Source organism: Schistocerca gregaria, chromosome 5, assembly GCF_023897955.1.
Source record: "Schistocerca gregaria isolate iqSchGreg1 chromosome 5, iqSchGreg1.2, whole genome shotgun sequence".
Classification (NCBI taxonomy): domain Eukaryota; kingdom Metazoa; phylum Arthropoda; class Insecta; order Orthoptera; family Acrididae; genus Schistocerca; species Schistocerca gregaria.
In genome coordinates, this window is record NC_064924.1 from 145,405,306 (window position 1) to 145,425,561 (window position 20,256).

At 42.3% G+C, this 20,256-nt stretch overlaps 1 protein-coding gene across 2 annotated transcripts in view; it reads right to left on the bottom strand.

The window, feature by feature from the left end:
* Window positions 1-204: 204 nt before the first annotated feature.
* Window positions 205-20,256, bottom strand: part of LOC126273077 (cAMP-dependent protein kinase type II regulatory subunit) — a 48,574-nt gene continuing 28,522 nt past the window's right edge. For both annotated transcript variants that reach the window (XM_049976486.1, XM_049976487.1), the window contains exon 8: window positions 205-4,149. In XM_049976486.1, coding sequence (XP_049832443.1) covers window positions 4,019-4,149 — 131 coding nt within the window. In that variant the 3' untranslated portion in view covers window positions 205-4,018. The remainder of the gene's footprint in view (window positions 4,150-20,256) is intronic.

The window sequence follows — 20,256 nt, forward strand, 5'->3', positions numbered from 1 at the left end:
CTGCGCATGCAGTAAAGCTAAACCTCTCATTATCTATTACTTCACAGCAGCTTTTTACAACTAAAAGAATGAAACTTAGCAGCCTTTCAAGATTGCAATGATCTCTCCAGTGTAGATAAAAGTGCCCACAGATTATTCAGTGTGTTCTTTTTAATGAACTGACTTCTACTTTTAGAAGTATTTAATACCACAGTAAAACTCTGGTTTTTAGGGAAATTCAAATATTTGCTTTATTGAGTAAACTTTAATACAACACTATGTCATTAATGCTGTGGTCACATGGCATAATGTTCTTCTAAAATATATAATGACTGCATTAAATATATTATGGTTGTAATATAAAAGCAGACAGTATCGAAAAATATTATTGCACTTGAGTAACAATATTTGTTTTAACTTTGGCGAAATGAGAAGTCAGATACTACAAAGCTCAAGTCATACAGTAAGTACAAAATTGAAATGCCCATCAATTCACCTGTCACCCAACATTTCAAAAGTACTCCAGAACTAAAATCTGAACACTAAAGATAAATGGTTTATATTAAGACTGTGGGCAAGATATCTGCAGAAACTAAACAGTGGAATTAACAGTGAAGCCCCTGACAGCACTCAGGTAACGGCCACTGAATGTAACAAATTACACAAGAGGAAAGAGTAACGACCACTGCCTTTATTCATTATATATATATAAAAAAAAGGCTGACTTGATAACATGTAGTCATCTGCTGTTTCTTATTGTACTATAGGTACGATAATTGTAAAATAGCAGTCCAGTAACTTCGAGATTCAGATCAAAAGCCTAGATGTCTTCTATTGCCAACCAGTGTGTGTTATTTAGGTATGGTGGCCAATCTAAAATAATTATGTTCTACACTAAAACTTACTCGAGATTACTTAGATTGAGATTTACTAATGTCAGACAGCATGAATGTATCTTCACAAGCACCACTGAAATACAGTAAAAAGTTTCTGGCATCTGGATACATACTAAATGGACTCTTATTCACTGAACTACTTTTCAACCTGTTTGAATGCAATTTAGAAAATACAACACCATTTACAAAAATCAATTAAAAATCAAAATATGTTGCAGATATTGGGCACGGTAACACTGGATAACATCTTACAGGCACACTAAAAAGCAATTTTAATAGCCATCAGATATCAAATATTTTAGTTATCAGAGTTCAATTGTTAGAAAAGTTGTTTCATATTATTTTGGAAATTACGTGCTTAACAGATACTCTATACCATATGACGTGCATAACATAAAGAGTCATTTCAAACATTAATCATACTCAAAGATCTGTAGTTAAAAGGATCTTCAAAATTTAACTAAAGCAAATAAAGATAGAAAAATCTTCTACATACTTAAAGGCATATGTATTAACTGCCGCTTGGGTAGTTAGTAGTCTTTTCTATCTTTGTTGTATTATAAATCATAGTTATTTTTACATTTAATAACTGATTATTGTCATTAATGTAAGAACTTGTTACTCAACACACCATTAAAATTTAAATATTTAACAACAAAATGGCACTATTTTCAACTAAATCTTTAAATATAAATATGGCAAGAAAAATTATTGGTATAATCATATTTAAAGCACAACAGTCAACCAACACCAACTTTCCAGTCTAATAGTACTTGCATAACAATATGGTTCTTAGCACAAATATGTAAACATTTAAGAAAAAATAACGACACCATAATTTACTACAACACACACACACACACAATTCAAAATGTTAAATAAAAGTACTGGACATTTCTAAAAACATTTCCTAACAGAAATATTTACCATCAGACAAAAACAACAACAAATTTGAGTATTATATAATTTCAATACTGATCATTTGTAATCATAAAGAAAGTGACTGCAAAGTATAAAAATCAAATTTTCGTGTACAATGATAATAATAATAATAATAATAGCACATAATTCTCAAGTAATTATAAAATACTGTTACAGTTAGTAAATGGAACTATGTAAAGATGGCCCAACCAGGATCTCAAAAATGTTACTAAAATTATGCTGGCAATGAAAATATGCATAATAATTATTTCATGTTGAACTTTGTATTTAAAAATTATAATTCTGTCCGTGAACAGATGTAGTAGCAGAGACACAAACTAGGTTGCACATTTGTAGGGACCACTTTACTACCTCAGAAGAAAAGACCACCAAAAACCAATTATTTCAACTTCACCAGTTACATCTGTCTAGCTTCCCACCACTTCTTCATTCAGATTATGGAAACCTTGAGCTCCAGAGATTCAAGTTACAGAGCACAATCAATCACATTAGGGCATTTTTGTTGGGTAGCAGTTTCAACCTTTCATCAAATACTCCATGAGAATTTACTTACACTCAGTGTTACAAAATTAGAAATTAATTTGTATTCATCAATTAAATAAATAAGGTACTTGTATTTGTATGACTAGCATTACTTACAAATTATTTTAGTTTTACATAATAATTTCACAAATTAGTTTGAGTATATGCTTTTGTACTCAACAACTCATGGGTGAGTGTTATCCTATTTAAAAACACAAATATGACAGCATTTAAATCCAAAATTACAGGTTCAGGTAAACTGAATATTTCCACGAGTAACTACATTAGCGTGCACTCCAAAACTACATTTGCCTCATTAGAATTGTTTTTTTTTTTTAACCTGTTATACTATTTCACGTCTCTGTTTTTGGTTATCTTTTTCTTCCCAAATTTGTTTCATCAAACGAGTTTCATTTAAATATGATGTTAATTTCTACATATTATTTACTTTATATGGACTAACTTATAAATGGAATGTGCAATCAATAGTTCACCGTGTGCCCCCGATATGATCATATTAGGTGCCATTGCAACTTTCTCTCTGGTAGCAAGTCTGCAAAAGTACACAATAATCGAAGTGGCAAGTAATTTGGATCCTCTCTGTACTTGCAAAAGATAACAATCTTAAAAAAGGGAAATACATACTTTTCTTACATTTATGCAATAAATAAAATCTGAACATTGCAGTGTGCTTTGTCTGATGGGTGACTAGAAACTTGAAGGACTTTAACCTCCTTACCACAAAAGTGCCACACAATAAGTTTAGACAGTAAATGTTATCATCATTTGGACCATAATAATTCCACTTCCAGTCATTCTGACAATACTTAATCATCCATTTAATATAAAGAATCTTTCAAAATCAGGAAAATTTTAACAACATTAGAGAAAAAGCCAGTGCTTGAATTTTATGGCAGTGACTGATCTGATGAATAACGACAATAACACGTACGATAATTACTGAAAAATATCTTCATTAAAACGCTTGTTACTATTAAATGCTGTACTATCAAAGGATTACAAAATTTTACGACACAATCATCTTTTATTGCAAATAGAGCAACTGATGGGCTGCTGCACAAATCCCTAATACAGCAGCTGAAACCGTATATAAGGTGTAAATGGCCTGAATGAATATTTAATTATTAATGTCCACCTGCACCAAAGGCAGAATGAATATACACTTAGTTATTTTCAACTTCTATCGTGCAGGGATCAAGGAAGACTTCTGCAGTAACTTCGTTAACTACAAGCACAAGCTACTGACGCACTTATGGCACAGGCTTTCAACTGTCTGTGCAACAGCCATGCTCTTTAACATTTGTTTTCAGTCTATTATACACAATGAATTGAAGAAAGAATGAAGAACACTAAGTATGTTTCTTGCATAAGGTGAAGAAGTCTGATACAAAAAGAGATAACCAGGGAACTAAACTGAGCTATACTGCAATAAAGCAGTTTACTTTAAAAGCAATCTTGCAACAGCTGTTTTTTAAGTCTAACTGAAATTGTCCCCTACCATTGAACATGCAATGCATAACATTAATGTATTCTGTAATATTTTATATTGTTTTAAAATTGTACAACTAGGTATGTTGCTACATACAATAAATAAAAGAGAGAACACAGTATGAAAATAGGTACTTTCCGAGGGACTAGTAACTAAAAGTAATGATACTTCATCGAATGTCGCTAATGTTTGACTTTGAGCCAAAAATGCGAATCAACTGATCTTCATAGTCATCAATGTTTCGCTTCATGATTTCCATACATGGCCCCAATAGTCTCTCAAATGCTTCCACGTCCAGAACTGAAAAATAATGAAAAATACATTTAAAAACTATTAGTAGAAACAAGAATTTAAGTACGACATAAGCTGGGAAAGCGACAAGACTGATAATTTTTGGGCAGCAGAAGGTAGACTGGAGATAAAAATTGCAATACGAAGAATACTATCACAAATAAATAATCCAACTCCTCACATTTACCTCAGGGGCTTTACAACAGGACCAGATAACTTTCTAATTCGCTAGTGATTTAGTAACTCGTCACAAGTCAAAATTCTTGGTAAAATTAATCAGTAATAATGTCTTACTTGAAAACAATGTACATGAGACAACTGCTATAAACCACAAAGCATGCAATAAGTAGGTTTCATCACAAAACACATTTAGGTAGTTTGAAGTGTTCAGGGTGGAAAGGAAGTTCCCTAGGATGAGGGAATATGTGGAATGCCGATAAAATTTTCCCACTCAAAATTGGTTTTGAACCAATGGATATCAAAGTACTATACTAAAAGTTGGCCAAATAGAAAATTTGTTTAATTTCTGCAGTGAAAAGTTTGTTTCAGTTTGATTCCAAAGGTTTTCAGCAATAAAGAAAAGGAAATTTATCACCAGTGTGTAGATAGATAAGTGAGTCATGTTTCTGTAACAAAAGCCAACTGGCAAAAAAGTGTGTTTCTGAGTGTCATGCAAACACAAAAAAGAAAGGATGATTTGAGTTTAAATTCCTGTATAAAATTAGGTGATTACAGAAAAAGCATAGACATGACTCCAATAGAGATAGGGGAATAAATGTGGCTGTGACCCCATGCAAGGAACTATCCCAAAATTCAGCTTAAACAATTTAGGGAAATCACAGAAAATATCAGTCAGGACAGTCGGTCCACGATTGATGCCCTCATTCTCACAAATAAAAGTCCAGTTTCATCCTCACTATGTTGCCTCACCCAGTCAAACAACAGAAGAGAGACCAAAATAGGACAATGCCACATCCTTATTACTATGAGGACTAACTTACTGATATGAAGTCTTGAAGGACAACACATTGTAACTGTTAAACATGTGCATCCTCCTAGTAGGAGGCTGCAGATTCACAGTGGAAGACAAACATAAGGTTCAAGATCAAGCTGCAACCAATAGAAATTGTGTACTACTGCTCAATTATGTTATTCTGAGGAATATTAATAGTATATTAACTTGTTTATAGTAAAACTAACTTTTTGGACTCTGTCTCAATACTTTTCCTGACATCCCTTATAATGCTACTTTGGCATAAGTAGAAAATTAAATTGATAGCAGCTTGACATTTGAGGTGGACATCATTAATCCCGTGAGTACTGCAGACGAGATATGCAGCGGGGCTCCACCTTGCCGCAGGGGGCCTGCGGACGTTGTTTGCCGCTGAAATGGGCTTTCCCGTGGATCCTGTAGATGGCATTCGCCACGTGGCCTGGCCAGTACTTGAGTCCTAATGACGGCTGATACTGCAGCCGGTTCCACTGCCTGTGGGCCTGCGCACGCCAACAACTGCTCAGGGCTCCAAGATGGCCTGTCGCACATTCTTTCGTCCCATGCACTCCCTGAGATGGACGTACCCTACTTATTGTTCTGTGCCGCTGTCCCTGCTATCTGGGAAACACTCTGTTATGGATTTTGCAGTTGCTGTTCGACATTCGTGCTAGCTGGTTCATGTGATCTTCTGCATTCAGCTTATGTGGTGTCGTTTGGCTACCTGCTGTTTCATCAGGATATTTAAAGTGCTGTCACTTTTGAACTCCACACAGACAATTGTTATATTGGTGTTGTTGCACTGACGAAGAGATGCTGGAAATACTGACAAATACTGACAAGGAGTGACAGTGACAGTGAGTGTGAGTGTGGCATCTTCAATGAATGTAGTGACAATGAAGATTCATTAGAAGAATCTCGTAGTAATAAACCTCCACCTACTTCACCTAGTAGAGCTCGTCAGGACAGTTCTTCTTCAGATCCTGAAAGTGAAGATGAATTTATCTGTAAAAGGCCACGCCACAGTGAGAATGAGAAATTTGATTGGCAAAACCGTGATATCAATCCAGTTGCCAACTAGCACCTGATTCAATTATTCTATTCTTTTTCATGCTATTTCTATCAGAAGATCTGTTGAAATTTATAGCACTTGAACGAACCTTCACCATGGCAAATATGTCAGAATCGGTTCATTCTCGACTATCCACCTGGAAAGATACTGGTTTTGAGGAAATGTATAGCTTCCTTGGTATCTGGCTTCTCATGGCTAGAGTTAACAAGTTGAGAACAAAGGAATATTAGTCCAGAGATGTAATTCTGAGTACTTCAATTTTTGGCGAAGTTATGTTCCGTGGCCTTTTTATGTTACTTTTGAGAATGTTGCATTTTATTGACAACTTGGCCAATCGTGGAGAAGACAGTTTGTTTAAAATTAGGAAAATAATTGATACAGTTCATGTGGCATTCCTCAGTGCATTCAATCCATGCAGAAAACTGTGTTGATGAAAGCCTATTATTGTTCAAAGGTCACTTATCTTTTAAACAATACATTCATTCGAAACGAAGTAGATTTGGAATCAAAACATTCGACTGTAAAACTGGATACATCTTGGATTTCATTGTACACACAGGCGCAACAACAGAAATTGAAGTCCATATTTTGGGGAAATCTGGTGATAGTGTGGCAACAGTAATGAAGCCATAGCTTGAACGTGGTCATACCCAGTACATCGACAATTGGTATACAAGTCCAGCCTTGTTCCTCTGGCTAAACAACTAGAGAACAGCAGCTTGTGATACTGTAAGTAGGAACAGGCGCAACTTTCCGAAGCTACAAAAGAACCTGAAATGAGGAGAAGTTGAGTTTATGTCAACTGAGGCAACGCTTGCCATCAAGTGGTGCAACAAGAGAGAAGTGTTCATGCTGACTACCTGCAACACTACAGAAATGCATGACACGGGAAAGACAAACAGGATGACTAGCGAAAAAGAAATGAAGCTGCAACGTGTTTTTTAATCCAATGCAAATATGGGAGCAGTCGAGCACACCGATATGCTATTAAGCTCTGTTGCAACTGTGCGTAACTGTTAAATGGTACAAAAAGCTTTTTTTAAAGTTTTCTTTTCTTTTTTGTTATGGTTTTAGGGCGCATAACTGCTACGGTCATTAGTGCCCAGTCTGTGACTTAGAAAAAGGCAGAAATGGGAACGAAACTCAAAAAATTGGAGAAACTAAAAACAGAAGGAATGGTTAAAAAAACCACTATAGAAGGGGGGTGGTTGTCCCCAGAAAGAGCTTCAAATGACTGAAGTCATCTCACTGGCACTAATAAACTCGAGAACGCAATCGGCTGAGGGCGTGTTATCTGCTAAAATGCAAGATATATCAGGCGACAGCTGTAGACGGATGCTTAACGGAGTAAAAAAAGGGGCACTCAAGTAAAAGGTGTCTTACCGTCCACAGCTGAGAGCAGTGGGGACAGAGTGGGGGAGGATCACCACTTAAAAGATGTTGATGGCTAAAAAGACAGTGCCCTATCCGGAGTCTAGTTAAAATTACCTCCTACCGAAGACGCGTTCGGGAGGAAGAGGTCCAAGCACAGGGAAGAGCTGTCACGTCCCGCAATTTATTATGGGGAAGTGTCGACCAATGTGCGTGCCATTAAAGAACAACACGACGACATAAAACACTCCGTAGATTGGAGAAGGGAATCGTGCGAATAGCTGGCTGAAGAAGAGAGACTGCAGCCTTGGCTGCTATATCGGCTGCCTCATTTCCACAGATACCACCAACATGTCCTGGGATCCGCCAAAGAGATGCCGCCCCCCCCCCCCCCCCGCCCAAGTGGAGCTGGTGGAGGCAGTCCTGAATCCGGTGGACCAGAGTGTGGACAGGGTACAGAGCTTGGAGACTGAGGAGAGAGCTGAGAGAATCTGAACAGATAATATTCTGTATCCACTAATGGCGACGGATGTATTGGACAGCCTGGAGAACAGCGTAAAGCTCCGCAGTATAAACCGAACACTGGTCGGGAAGCCGAAATCGATTTGGGATGTCGCGAATACGATAAACAAGTGAAGGGATACCATCCTTGGGAAATTGACAAAGGTCACGGAGCAGGAAGGTCCGGGAGGAGGTTTTAGGAAAGTGGAAGGAAAGAGAATGGAGCAGTTGACGGAAGCGGACTCCTGGTGGTAGTAGGGAGGAAGGGCGGCCTGCATATCCTAAATCCAAGGAGGTGTCAAAAAAAAAAAAAAAGTCATGGGCCGGATTAGCAGGCATGGAAGACAGATGGCTAGTATAACGACTCAGGAGGACTGCTCGCCGATTGGATAGCGGAGGTTCAGCAGTCTCAGCATAAAGGCTTTCCACAGGGCTGACGTAAAAAGCTCCAGACACTAAACGTAATCCATGGTGGTGGATAGAGTCAAGACACCGAAGAACAGACAGCCAAGCAGAAGAGTAAACTATGCTTCCATAGTCCAATTTCGAGCACACTAAGGTGCGATAGAGGCGGAGAAGGACCACTCGGTCCGCTCCACAGGAGGTACCATTCAGGACACAGAGGGTGTTGAGGGATCGCAGACAGCGAGCCGAAAGATAGGAAACGTGGGAGGACCAGCACAGTTTTCTGTCAAACATAAGACCCAAGAATTTCGCGACGTCCAAAAACGGAAGGTTGACAGGTCCTAGATGTAAGGAAGGTGGAAGAAACTCCGTACGACGCCAAAAATTAACACAAACGGTCTTACTTGGAGAAAAGCGGAAACCGGTTTCGATGCTCGAAGAGTGGAGGCGATCGAGACATCCTTGAAGACGTCGTTCAAGAAGGCTGGTCCGTTGAGAGCTGTAGTAGATCGCAAAATCGTCCACAAAGACATCGGGAAGGAGACCGTCCATAATTGGATTTATGGCAAACAGTACAACACTTAGCACGGAGCCCTGGGGTATCCTGTTTTCTTGGGAGAAAGTACGGGAGAGAGTAGTGTTCACCCACACACTAAATGTGCGCTCTGCCATAAATTCACAAAGAAAAAGGGGCAGCCGACCTCGAAAGCCCCAAGAGAACAGTGTGCGGAGGATGCCTGTCCTCCAACAGGTATCGTATGCTCTCTCCAGATCAAAAAATATTGCTACCGTTGGCGTTTCTGGAGAAAATTGTTCATGATATAAGTGGAGAGAGCAACGAGATGGTCAACTGCATTGGGCAGGGACTCCAGCCACCATGCTAAACGGCAATTCACCATACGCTCCAAAACCTTACGTACAATACTCGTGAGAGAAATGGGGCGATAGCTAGAGGGGAAGTGTTTGTCCTTTCCAGGTTTCAAAACAAGAACGACGATAGCTTCCCACCATCGTCTGGGAAAAGTACTGTCAGTCCAAATTCGATTATAAAGGTAAAGAAGGTAATGCAGACTATGGGTTGATAAATGCAGCTACATTTGGATGTGGATACCACCCGGTCCTGGGGCAGAGGAGCGAGAAGAAGGGAGTGCATGTTGGAGTTCCCACATGGAGAAATCAGTGTTATAGCTTTCGTGATTTTGAGAGGAGAAAGCAAGAGGTTGCACTTCCGCTGCACGTTTCTTTGGGAGAAATGCTGGCGGGTAATTTGAAGAGCTCGAAATCTCAGCAAAGTGTTGACCCAATGAGTTAGAAATTGCGACAGGGTCCACTAACATATCATGCGCAACAGTGAGCCCAGAGACCAGGGAGAAACTGGCGCGCCAGATAACCGTCGAATCCGATTCCAAACTTCCGAGGAGGGAGTGAAGGTGTTAAATGAGCTAGTAAAGAAGTCCCAGCTTGCCTTCTTGCTATCACGGATGACGCAACGGCAACGCGCACGGAACTGCTAATAGCGGATACAGTTGGCCAAAGTAGGATGGTGGCAGCAAAGAGCACGTCGCCGCTCATGTATTGTGTCACAGCATGCCTCATTCCACCAAGGAAATGGGGGGGGGGGGGGGCGGGGGGGGCGCCCAGGGCAATTCAGAGGTGCGAGGTATTGAACGTTCGACCTCATCGTCAACGCTAGGAAAGTGACAGTCATCGAATGTCGCTAGAGACGAAAAAAGTGTCCAATCGGCTTGGGCAAACTTCCAGCATCGCGGGCGCGTATACGGCAGTTGAGGCTGCAGTCTAAGGACACATGGAAAGTGGTCACTCGAGTGTGTATCATCAAGGGCGAACCATTCGAAGCACCGAGCTAGCAGAACAATACCGACCGAAAGGTCCACATGAGAGAAATTGGTGTGGAGGCAGACAAAAAATGTAGGGTCCCCAGTGTTGAGGCAAACAGGATCCGCTTAGTGGAAGACGTCTATCAATAGTGAGCCACGTGGACAAGCATGTGGAGGTCCCCAAAGTGGGTGGTGGGCATTCAAGTCCCCAACTAGCAAATAGGGGGGTGGAAGCTGACCAAGAAAATGAAGGAGATCAGCTCGTGCCATTGGTGTGGACGATGGAATGTATACAGTACAAAGAGAGAAGGTGTATCCAGAAAGGGAAAGACGGACAGCGACAGCTTGGAAGGAAGTGTTTAAGGGGATTGGGTAATAATGGAGAGTATCATGGAGAAGAATCATAAGTCCTCCATGTGCTGGAGTGCCTTCAACAGAGGGGAGATCAAATCGGACGGACTGAAAATGGGGGAGAACTAAGCGGTCATGGGGACGCAGCTTTGTTTCCTGAAGACAGAAGATGACCGGCGAGTAGGATTGTAAGAGGACAGACAATTCATCCCGACTGGCTCGAATTCCGTGGATATTCCAGTGGATAATGGACATAGGGTGAACAGAAAATGGAGGAATGTGACCAAGGTTGCCGTCAACTCAACAACTGCTCAGAGCTTGCAACTGACAGCATGGAACGACATTCAGCTGAAGGCAGAAGATCCTGATCCATAGGTTGTTCAGGAGCAGCTCCTGCCACCAGCGATTGGCTCAGCGACACACAAGACGGCCGAGGGCGGTTACTGCCAGGTGGTGCTGTAGATGAGACACGCCTTGGCGGAGAAGGAGAAAACTGGGTTTCTTATTAGCCTTCTTGGAAACATGGTGTTTACATGGAGGAGGAACTGATGGTTGTGAAGTTGGGGTACCTAAAAAATCTTCACGAGTATGCTCTTTTTTGGAAGTCTTGGTGTCTGACTTTTGGGCTCGAGATTTAGCAGAACCCGATGAAGGGTGAGCCATAGAGTGAGCAGGTGAAAGTGGGGAGGTTGAACGGGCAATCTTTGCGCTGGCCGATTTGATGACCGTGGCACTAAATCTGAGATCACAAGTCTGCGTGGTCGAGGAGAGGCAAGGACAGTGCTGTATTTTCCTGTCTGAAGCACAGTGGGCTTTCGGCTGGCGAATAATTTTCGAGCAGAAGAAGGTGCAAAAATACAACTTAGTACAAATTTATGGATTCTTCCATAACTTCTACCAAGAAGTTAAACCTTAAACTTGGTGCAAGTATCAGCAATTAAACAAAAAATTCTAGCATTATTATTACTACCAAATTGTAGCCTGGGTTGCGGTAACAGATATTTATTTACGCGGCGACTAGTTTCGGGTGTGCCCATTTTCAAACCACCATGTAAAACAACGACTGTGACGACCACATTACAGCTGTTAATAAAACCATAGAAGATGGATAGCTATCGATATTCTATGGTTTTATTAACAGTTAACATGTGTTTGTCACATTCTTCTTTGACAGGGCTCTTTGAAATTGGGCTTCGTTCGAAACTAGTCACCGCTTAAATAAATATCTTTTACCACAACCCAGGCTACAATTTTTTTGTAATATTCAGTAATGGATTGCTGTCCTATTATTCCAGGACACTGAATTTGTGAAAAAATTGTAGGTCTACACTTGGAAAGGGTGTCTTGGCACACGTCGGTCAGTTGCACACACTCACTCGTTTCTGAAGCACAAAATGTCATTACGAATTGAAGGTGATATTTGGTTAGGTAGTTTAGAAAATTGAGTATTTCCTTATCTAATTCTTAAACAAAAGTTATAAATCACTGTTTATTTCTTCTGTACAATAACAATTGCATCCCATATAAAAAGAATTCAGAAATGTCGAATTTTGATTTTGGACATTTCCTTGGGGATAATTTATTAGGTTAATGCTCTCAAAATATGGTGATTAGCTATAGAAGTGTGTCTCGGCATCCAGACGCTTCCCTCGAATGTTGTTTGTGGACGAATTATTGTGCTAGTACAGAAGAACGTCAACGTTTGGCATTTACAGATTCTACAGCGTTTACATCTTAAGTTGCGTACAAAAATCTGATAATGAAGTATCAGTAAGCCAAATAAAACACAGATGTATACTGAGACCTTATGATGATTCTCAAGATCTAATTGAAAATGAAAGAAAGCCTTTGATGAGGAGTTACATGTTAGCAGCATAAGCAGTTTCAGTGTACATTAGGTCTGCCGAGCAACTCATCTCCAGATTCAAAGCTATGGAATACGTATCCAGATATCCTGCGTTTATTTGTAACATTGGCAATCACACTTACTGTGAGACTGTCACGACCGCCATGGTTTCAGAAATAGAGTGGAAAGCTCAGGCACACACAATAGTTCGCAGAAGTGGCTGCCAGCACAGGTACACGGATTAGGTGGCCCCGAGGGCAGGACTGACGCGGCCAGCTGCACACACCAGTGCAGCACTCAAAGGGTTAAAACAAAGGTGTTTCTTATTGCAGTAGGATGTACTCACAAAATTTCAATCACCACCATAATAAAATGAGGAAACAGCTCACACGGAAAGATATAGGTGTTTGTTTTTTCTGTACGCTGTTCGAGAGTGGAACAATAGAGAATCTCTGTTAAGGTGGTCCGCTGGACCCTCTGCCAGGCGCTTAAGTGTTACCTGCAGAGTAGCCATGTAATTGTAGAAGTAGATGTTCATACCATGCTCAAACATTGCCCATTATTAATATTCTCTATACCTGTTCTTACTTTCAATTGTAGAATGTCATGTACTGAGGTACACCACTGGCAGTACAAAACATTGAAGCTTCAAAGTCAGTGCAATCAAAAGATATGGCCATTTATGTCTGATATTTTGATATTCACAAACTTACTCATCAAAACCTTTAGCATACTTCCTATTGGACTAGAATTATGAAATTTTACAAGAAACAAAGTTTCACAGTGCAACCAAAGGAAAAACTGCGATAACTGTAAATTTGTAATTGTATCACACGAAAAAACATTACTTTTGTCATTTGTTACCTGACATCAAACGTGAAATTAAAACAATCAGTAGTTCTGTATTCAAGCAGACTGGGCTGCAATGGCAAAGGTCAAACATCAGACAAGGAATGATTTTAATGCTCATATAATGCATTTCAGAATTTATCCATCTCCAGATATCCAGGAAATGAGTATTGCATGTAGATATGGCATTTCACATACAACTTGAAATACCATACCTATGTGCAGTAATTAATCCTGGGTATTTACTGATGGATTACTTCAAAAATGTTTCATACAAGCAATAAAGTCATTCCTTGTCTGATGTTTGACTTTTACCTTTGCGACCCAGCCAGCCTCAATGCAGAACTACTGATTACTATAATAATGGTTACCTACCTCCTGCATGACTGTCACATTTATACTGTTGAAATTAAAATATTCTCAAAAATCTTTGAATTCCTTGGACCAATTTCTTGCAAGCATCATTGTCGACCATAGGCAAAAATGGCCGAGATTCTCAATTATCGGAATGGATGAACCATCTATATACATAATTAAGTTTGTACAGAATCCTCAGTGTGTGAATCCTACTTGCACCTGGCCATTTTTTTTCTTTTTTTCTGTTTAACTGTCAGACAACTGATATTATGTCCCTATCTGTTTCAGGCCTCTCTTGTTCCTCCTGTCTCTTGCTAGAAGTATGATAAACTGATAACATTAACAGCAAATTTGCACTGCATATAGGCCAGAGCACACAAGAAAAAATATACACATATCCACAGAAAAACTGTACTTAAGTTATGATGGAGTTACGACAATGAAGCTTGATTTAATGTTAATTGCAGTAACTCAGGATGCACAAGATGCTAGAGAAAGTTGATCCATATTTTTCACAGTGAATTATCAAATTATCAAATTTTACATCATTTGAATGCCTTGCATTCTAGAGCACTTTAAGGCGCGATTAAAATTTATACTGGGCTCGGCTGTGGGGTACTCTCAACAACTATTGAAAATCATAAAATTTGTGGAAAATCATAAAAATTGTGGAAAATAGTGTGTGTTTCGAACCATATTGCAACAAGATTATCTCTGCATGACAAGACGCTAATACTTCCTTGGCATGCCCAAGATGTATTACACGGAAGAGGTCTGTACTTTCCTAAGATGAAACTGCTGGGACGCTCATGCAACAACGGATTTAGGTGCATATTTTCACACACACACACACACACACACACACACACACACACACACACACAAAATCCTTCTCAGTTTTTAATGATTTCAAAAATTTTATCATGAAACTATTCAAAACTGCTGTATGGATCTTTTTTGAGAGAAATAATCAGTACAGAAATCACATTAACAGGAAGTTCCTTGGTGTCAAATACAAATACATAAAGTACGGCATTTGTATTCAACATTAAGGAACTTCTTATATGTATAATTTGTGTGTGTGAGCTGGCATAATTTTGTTACAGAACAGGATGAAAGACAGCACACACAGGGTACATGATCAGATGTTAACTTTCATTCCACAGGATCACTATAACATTGTCACATCTTCATGAAGCATTTCATTATTTTAAATGAGTGGTATTTATTTGAAGACTGAAAGTTAGGTATAATCTGCTATGTATATATTGCCAAATTCGGTTGAAATCAATCCAGGGGTTTGGGAGGAGGTCCTGGATGCAAGTATAAAACAGTTTATGTTTGCAAGGGTCCAGAACCTCCTCCCAAAGCCCTGGATTGATTTCAACCAAATTTAGCACAGAAACATCAACACCTCACGAGTATCAGCACTGTGTGTCTTATACCTCTTAGCTCCAATAGGAGCAGAGATAGGGGCAAAAACTAGTTTTTCCCAGACCTTGGTATATACGCTGCCCTGCACAACACGAATGTTGTGTGGCAACAGTATATGTCTACTAAATCAACCTGCTCTGCAGGGCAGCCTGCATGTCATGAGCAAGAAATGATTTTCTGTGCCCTGACATGTATGCTGCGTGCATGACAAGCATGCTGTGACAGAATACTACTGGCCTGCTGTATCAACCTGCTTTGCATGGTGGCCTATACATCAGGGATGAATAAATGATTTTCAAGCCTCTGATGAGAGTAGTATTGCAGGAGCTACATGTGCCAATGATCATGGCTAAAGGCAGGCTGAGATGGATAGAGGGGGGATGGACAGAATTATGGGGAGGAGAAAATGGACGGAATGAGGGGGAGGAAAAAATGGACAGAATGAGGGGGGGGGGGGGGTGGACAGAGAGTGGGGTGGAGGGAGAGATGCATGAAGCAGATGGAATGTGACGGAATATAGTGGATGGGTGGGAAAGGAACAGGAGGAGGCAGAGATGGAAAGAGAGAGAGGGGGGGGAGGAGGATATGATCAGAGGGACGGGGGAGGAAGAGATGGTCAGAGAGGGGGCTGTGGAGGAAATGGACAAAGAGAGGGAGAGGAGAAGATAAGACGCAGAGAAAGTGAGGAGGAGGAGACAGACAGACAGAGATGGGAGGGTCAAGTGGACAGACAGATGGAGAAAGACATGGACACAGAGAGGTGAGGCTGTATGTATACTCAGGCAAAGCTGCAGGGAAAGGACTAGGAAATAATAAATTAAGACCACCATGGAAAGAAGAAAAAAAGACAACATGCGAGAGGATGGAGTACTGTAAAAATAGGAACGCCTAACAAAAAATTCAAAGTGAAGTCGTTATGTCTCCATAGTTGGCTAATATGAATATTAAATAATACTTGTATAGCTGCACGACACATTACTTTGAAATTACTAATAAAGGGCAGGGAATGGAGATTGTCAAAGTGTGAAAATGGCCCACTGACTGAAATCTTTATGTTACACTATCTGATCAAAAGAATTTGGACAGCCCTATAAATCCAGAATTGACCACTAGATGACACAAGAGGTTGACCCATCATTATAAAAGGAGGCAGGGGGTAGTAACAGAATGGCTTGGTGAGGACAGCTCACCGGCTTCGAATGTGGAGAAGTCACTGGATGTCAACTGAGTATCACATCTATCATGGATATTTCCACCCTCCTAAAGTGTGTGTGTGTGTGTGTGTGTGTGTGTGTGTGTGTGTGTGTGTGTGTGTGTGTGTGTTTGAGGTTGAAGGGCGCTAAACAGCGTGGTCATCAGCACCCAAGCACATAAAAACAGGAACACATGCAGTGAAGGGACTAAGACGAACAGCGATCAAGGAGAATGGCTAAAAGACAGACCTGACGCAGTTCCAAATCCCCACATACAGAGGCAAAACAAGAGGAGAAGGAAAACACTAAAAAAGGAAAGGAAACACAAGGAAAAGAGAACAGAAACCGAAGGGAAACAAGGAGGTAATCATGACTGGTGGACCTCTTACCTAAAACCTGGGTGAGCCAGTCACCCAGCAGCACATTAAAACCCTCTCCCTAAAATCCAAGGCAACAAATTGGACAGGACACAAAACCGTAAGACCTTAACCACAGTCGTTGCGTCGTCTTGCAAAATAGAGGGCAAATCCGGTGGCAAAGAAACCACCGCCCTCTGGTCAGAGAATAAAAGACAGTCAAGTAAAATGTGGCGGACAGTAATCTGGACGCCACAAGCACTGCAGATTGGAGGGGTCCTCCCGCCGGAGTGAAAAACCATGCGGAAGCGAGTCGGGAGAACCTCATCCCGCCTGCATGACTGGTAGGACGTACGCCATGGCCACGTGGTGGCCTTGACCAAACGCAGCTTATTTTCACCGACTGCCAGCCACTCCTCTTCCCATTGACGCATAACACGAAAACGCAAAAGGGAGGTTACAGCATCGAGGGGAACGGCACATTCAACAACGTGAGGGAGGGAACATGCATCTTTGGCAGCCACATCCGCCAGTTCGTTTCCACTAATACCCACGTGCCCCGGCACCCAGCAGAAAGAAACCTCCTTCCCCTGCCGTTGCAGGTGGAGTACGGCATCATGGATGTTCTGGACAACCGTATCTGCTGGGTACAAGTGTTGCATGGTCTGAAGGGCACTCGGAGTCAGAACAGATGAGGAACTTAAGACTGGGAACACATCTCATCTGCTCCAATGCCCGCAAGATTGCAAACAATTCGGCATCAAAGATGGTAAACGCCGCAGGAAGCCGTAACTTGACGACTCGATCAGGGAAAACAACAGCACAACCAACAGAGTCCCCCTGTTTAGAGCCATCCATGAATCCAGGTACATGGTTCGGATGCTGGTTTAAAATATTGTAAAATAACGAGGTAAAAACAAACGCTGGAGTGCAGCTCCTCCGGTTCTCCGACAAGTCTAGAAGAATGCTGGGCCTCTGGAGCAACCAGGGAGGCAGGCGAGTAAAACCTTGTCGGTGGGGGGCCACACGCTCTACACCAAGGGACTCAAGCAAATGCTTGGCACGAATCCCAAATGGTCTCATTGCCCTGGGACAACTGGAAAAGAGACGTTCCCTAGGCGGTCGGGCAACGGTAGGGCACACAGGGGAGGTAGGACAGGCAAGGAAATGACACAACAGTCGCACCATGAGGAGTTTCTGCCGGATGGCGAGCGGTGGTTCCCCTGCCTCAGCGCACAGGCTGGGGATGGGACTGGTACGGAAGGCACCAGTGGCCAGCCTGATACCCTCATGGTGTACTGCGTCAAGGATCTTCAGGTATGAAGGCCTCGCTGACCCATACATGGTGCAAGCATAGTCAAGACGCGATCGGACGAAAGCCCCATAAAACTGCAGTAGACGCGCCCGATCTGCTCCCCAGAACCGATGGCTCAGACACTTCAAAATATTCAGTGCCTTCAGGGCCCGCACCTTGAGGTCTTTAACGTGAGGTGACCACGACAACTTGGAATCAAAAGTGAGGCCCAGGAACCTCTCAGTGTCTCTAAAAGGAAGAAAGGTGTCCCTCAGACGCAATTCAGGGGAGGTAAAAGGACGCTGAGAATGATTAAAATGAACACACACAGATTTGTCTGCAGAAAAGGTAAAACCCGTCTTTGCAGTCCATGCCTCTAAGCGCTTTATCGTAAGCTGCAACTGCCGACTAGCGGTGACAAGGCTGGAGGAAGAACACAAAACAGCAAAATCGTCCACAAACAAGGAGCATTGGGCAGGACTCCGGATAGTGGACGCGATACTGTTAATAGTGACGGCAAAGAGGGTGACACTTAAAACGCTGCCCTGAGGAACACCATTCTCCTGCACGTACAATTCAGATAGCACATTACCAACCCGATACCGAAAGAGGTGGTAAGAAAGAAAGGACCGAAGAAGATGGGGAGACGGCCACGAAAGCCCCACTTATGGAGTTGATTGAGGATAAGGCGGCGCCAAGTAGTGTCATACGCCTTATTAATGTCAAAGAAACACCTAGACAATGCTGGTTACGTAGGAAGGCCTGCTGGATGGCGGTCTCAAGCAGGGTCAAGTTGTCTATAGTGGAACGACATCTCCGAAAGCCACACTGAGAGGGGCTAAGGAGCTGCCTGGTCTCGAGCAGCCAAACCAGGCGTCGGTTGACCATGGGTTCCAATGTCTTCTCAACGCAGCTCGTCAAAGCAATACTGCGATAACTACTGGGGTGCGGTCGGTCCTTCCCTGGTTTGAGGAGGGGAATCAAAATCGCCTCCCTCCACGAGTCAGGGTACGTGCCAGATAACCATATCATATTAAAACAGTTCAGGAGAACTTCCTTGGATGGCAGCAACAAGTGCCACAGCATGCTGTACCGGATTTGATCATGACCAGGTGCAGTATCATGAGCCACAGGCAGCACCGAATCCAGTTCCCACATTGTGAAGGGGCAGTTATAGGGTTCAGAATTTAGAGACCGGAAGTCCAAGTGACCCCTCTCGATGGCAGTGCGGTAGCGGCAGAAATCTGGATCACAGTTAATAGTGGCGGTAGAGTCCGCAAAACGCATGGCCAGTGTCTGGGCAATGTCTCTCGGCACCGTGAGGAGACATCCCTGATGCAGCAATGCCGTGACAGGTAGTTGGCTGAGTTTCCCTGAAATCCTCCTGATGGCTTTCCATACTTTCGTAGAACTAGTGGAGCGAGAGATGGAGTTCAAGAACGATTGCCATGACCGTCGTTTGCTCTCTTTAATCACTCGCCGCGCTTTGGCCCTTTTCACCCAAAAGGCCGCAAGATTGTCAGCTGAGGGACGGCACTTGAAGCGGCGCAGAGCTGCACTGCAGGCTCGGATGGCTGAGCGGCACTCAATGGTCCACCAAGGGACAGAACGCCTCTTGGGATGACCGGATGACCGTGGGATTGACAATTCAGCAGCATGGGAGATCACGGCTGTAACATGGTCTACCCATTCGTGGACGCTGGCACGGTGTTCCAAAACAGCCAGTTGGCTGAAAAGTGTCCGGTCAGCTCTGCAGAGGTGCCACCGGGGCGGCACTGGTAATGCCACAGCCTCATCCAGGAGGCGAATCCAAAGGGGGAAGTGGTCACTAGAATGGAGGTCAGCAGCAGCCTCCCACAGAGCGGAATCCACAAGTGCTGGAGAGCAAAAGGAAAGGTCAATAGCCGATGACGACCCGGAAGCAGTACAGAAATGAGTGGGAGCACCGAAGTTGAGGATACACAGTTCTTCAGACATCATGAGGCTTTCCAGAATGCGACCCCTGGGGCAAGTAGTCGGAGAGCCCCATAAGACATTATGAGCATTGAAGTCCCCCCGAAGAAGAAATGGGTGGGGGAGTTGGCTAATAAGGTCTGTGAGAGCCTCAGAGTCCATTGCATCCTGAGGCAGTAAATAAACTGAACAGACTGTGAGCCTCTGACCCACAAGAATGTCAACTGCAACTGCTTGCAAGTTGGTGACGAGAGGGAGCTCAGATGAGGGGTGCATGTCATGGACAAAAACCGCAACACCACCCT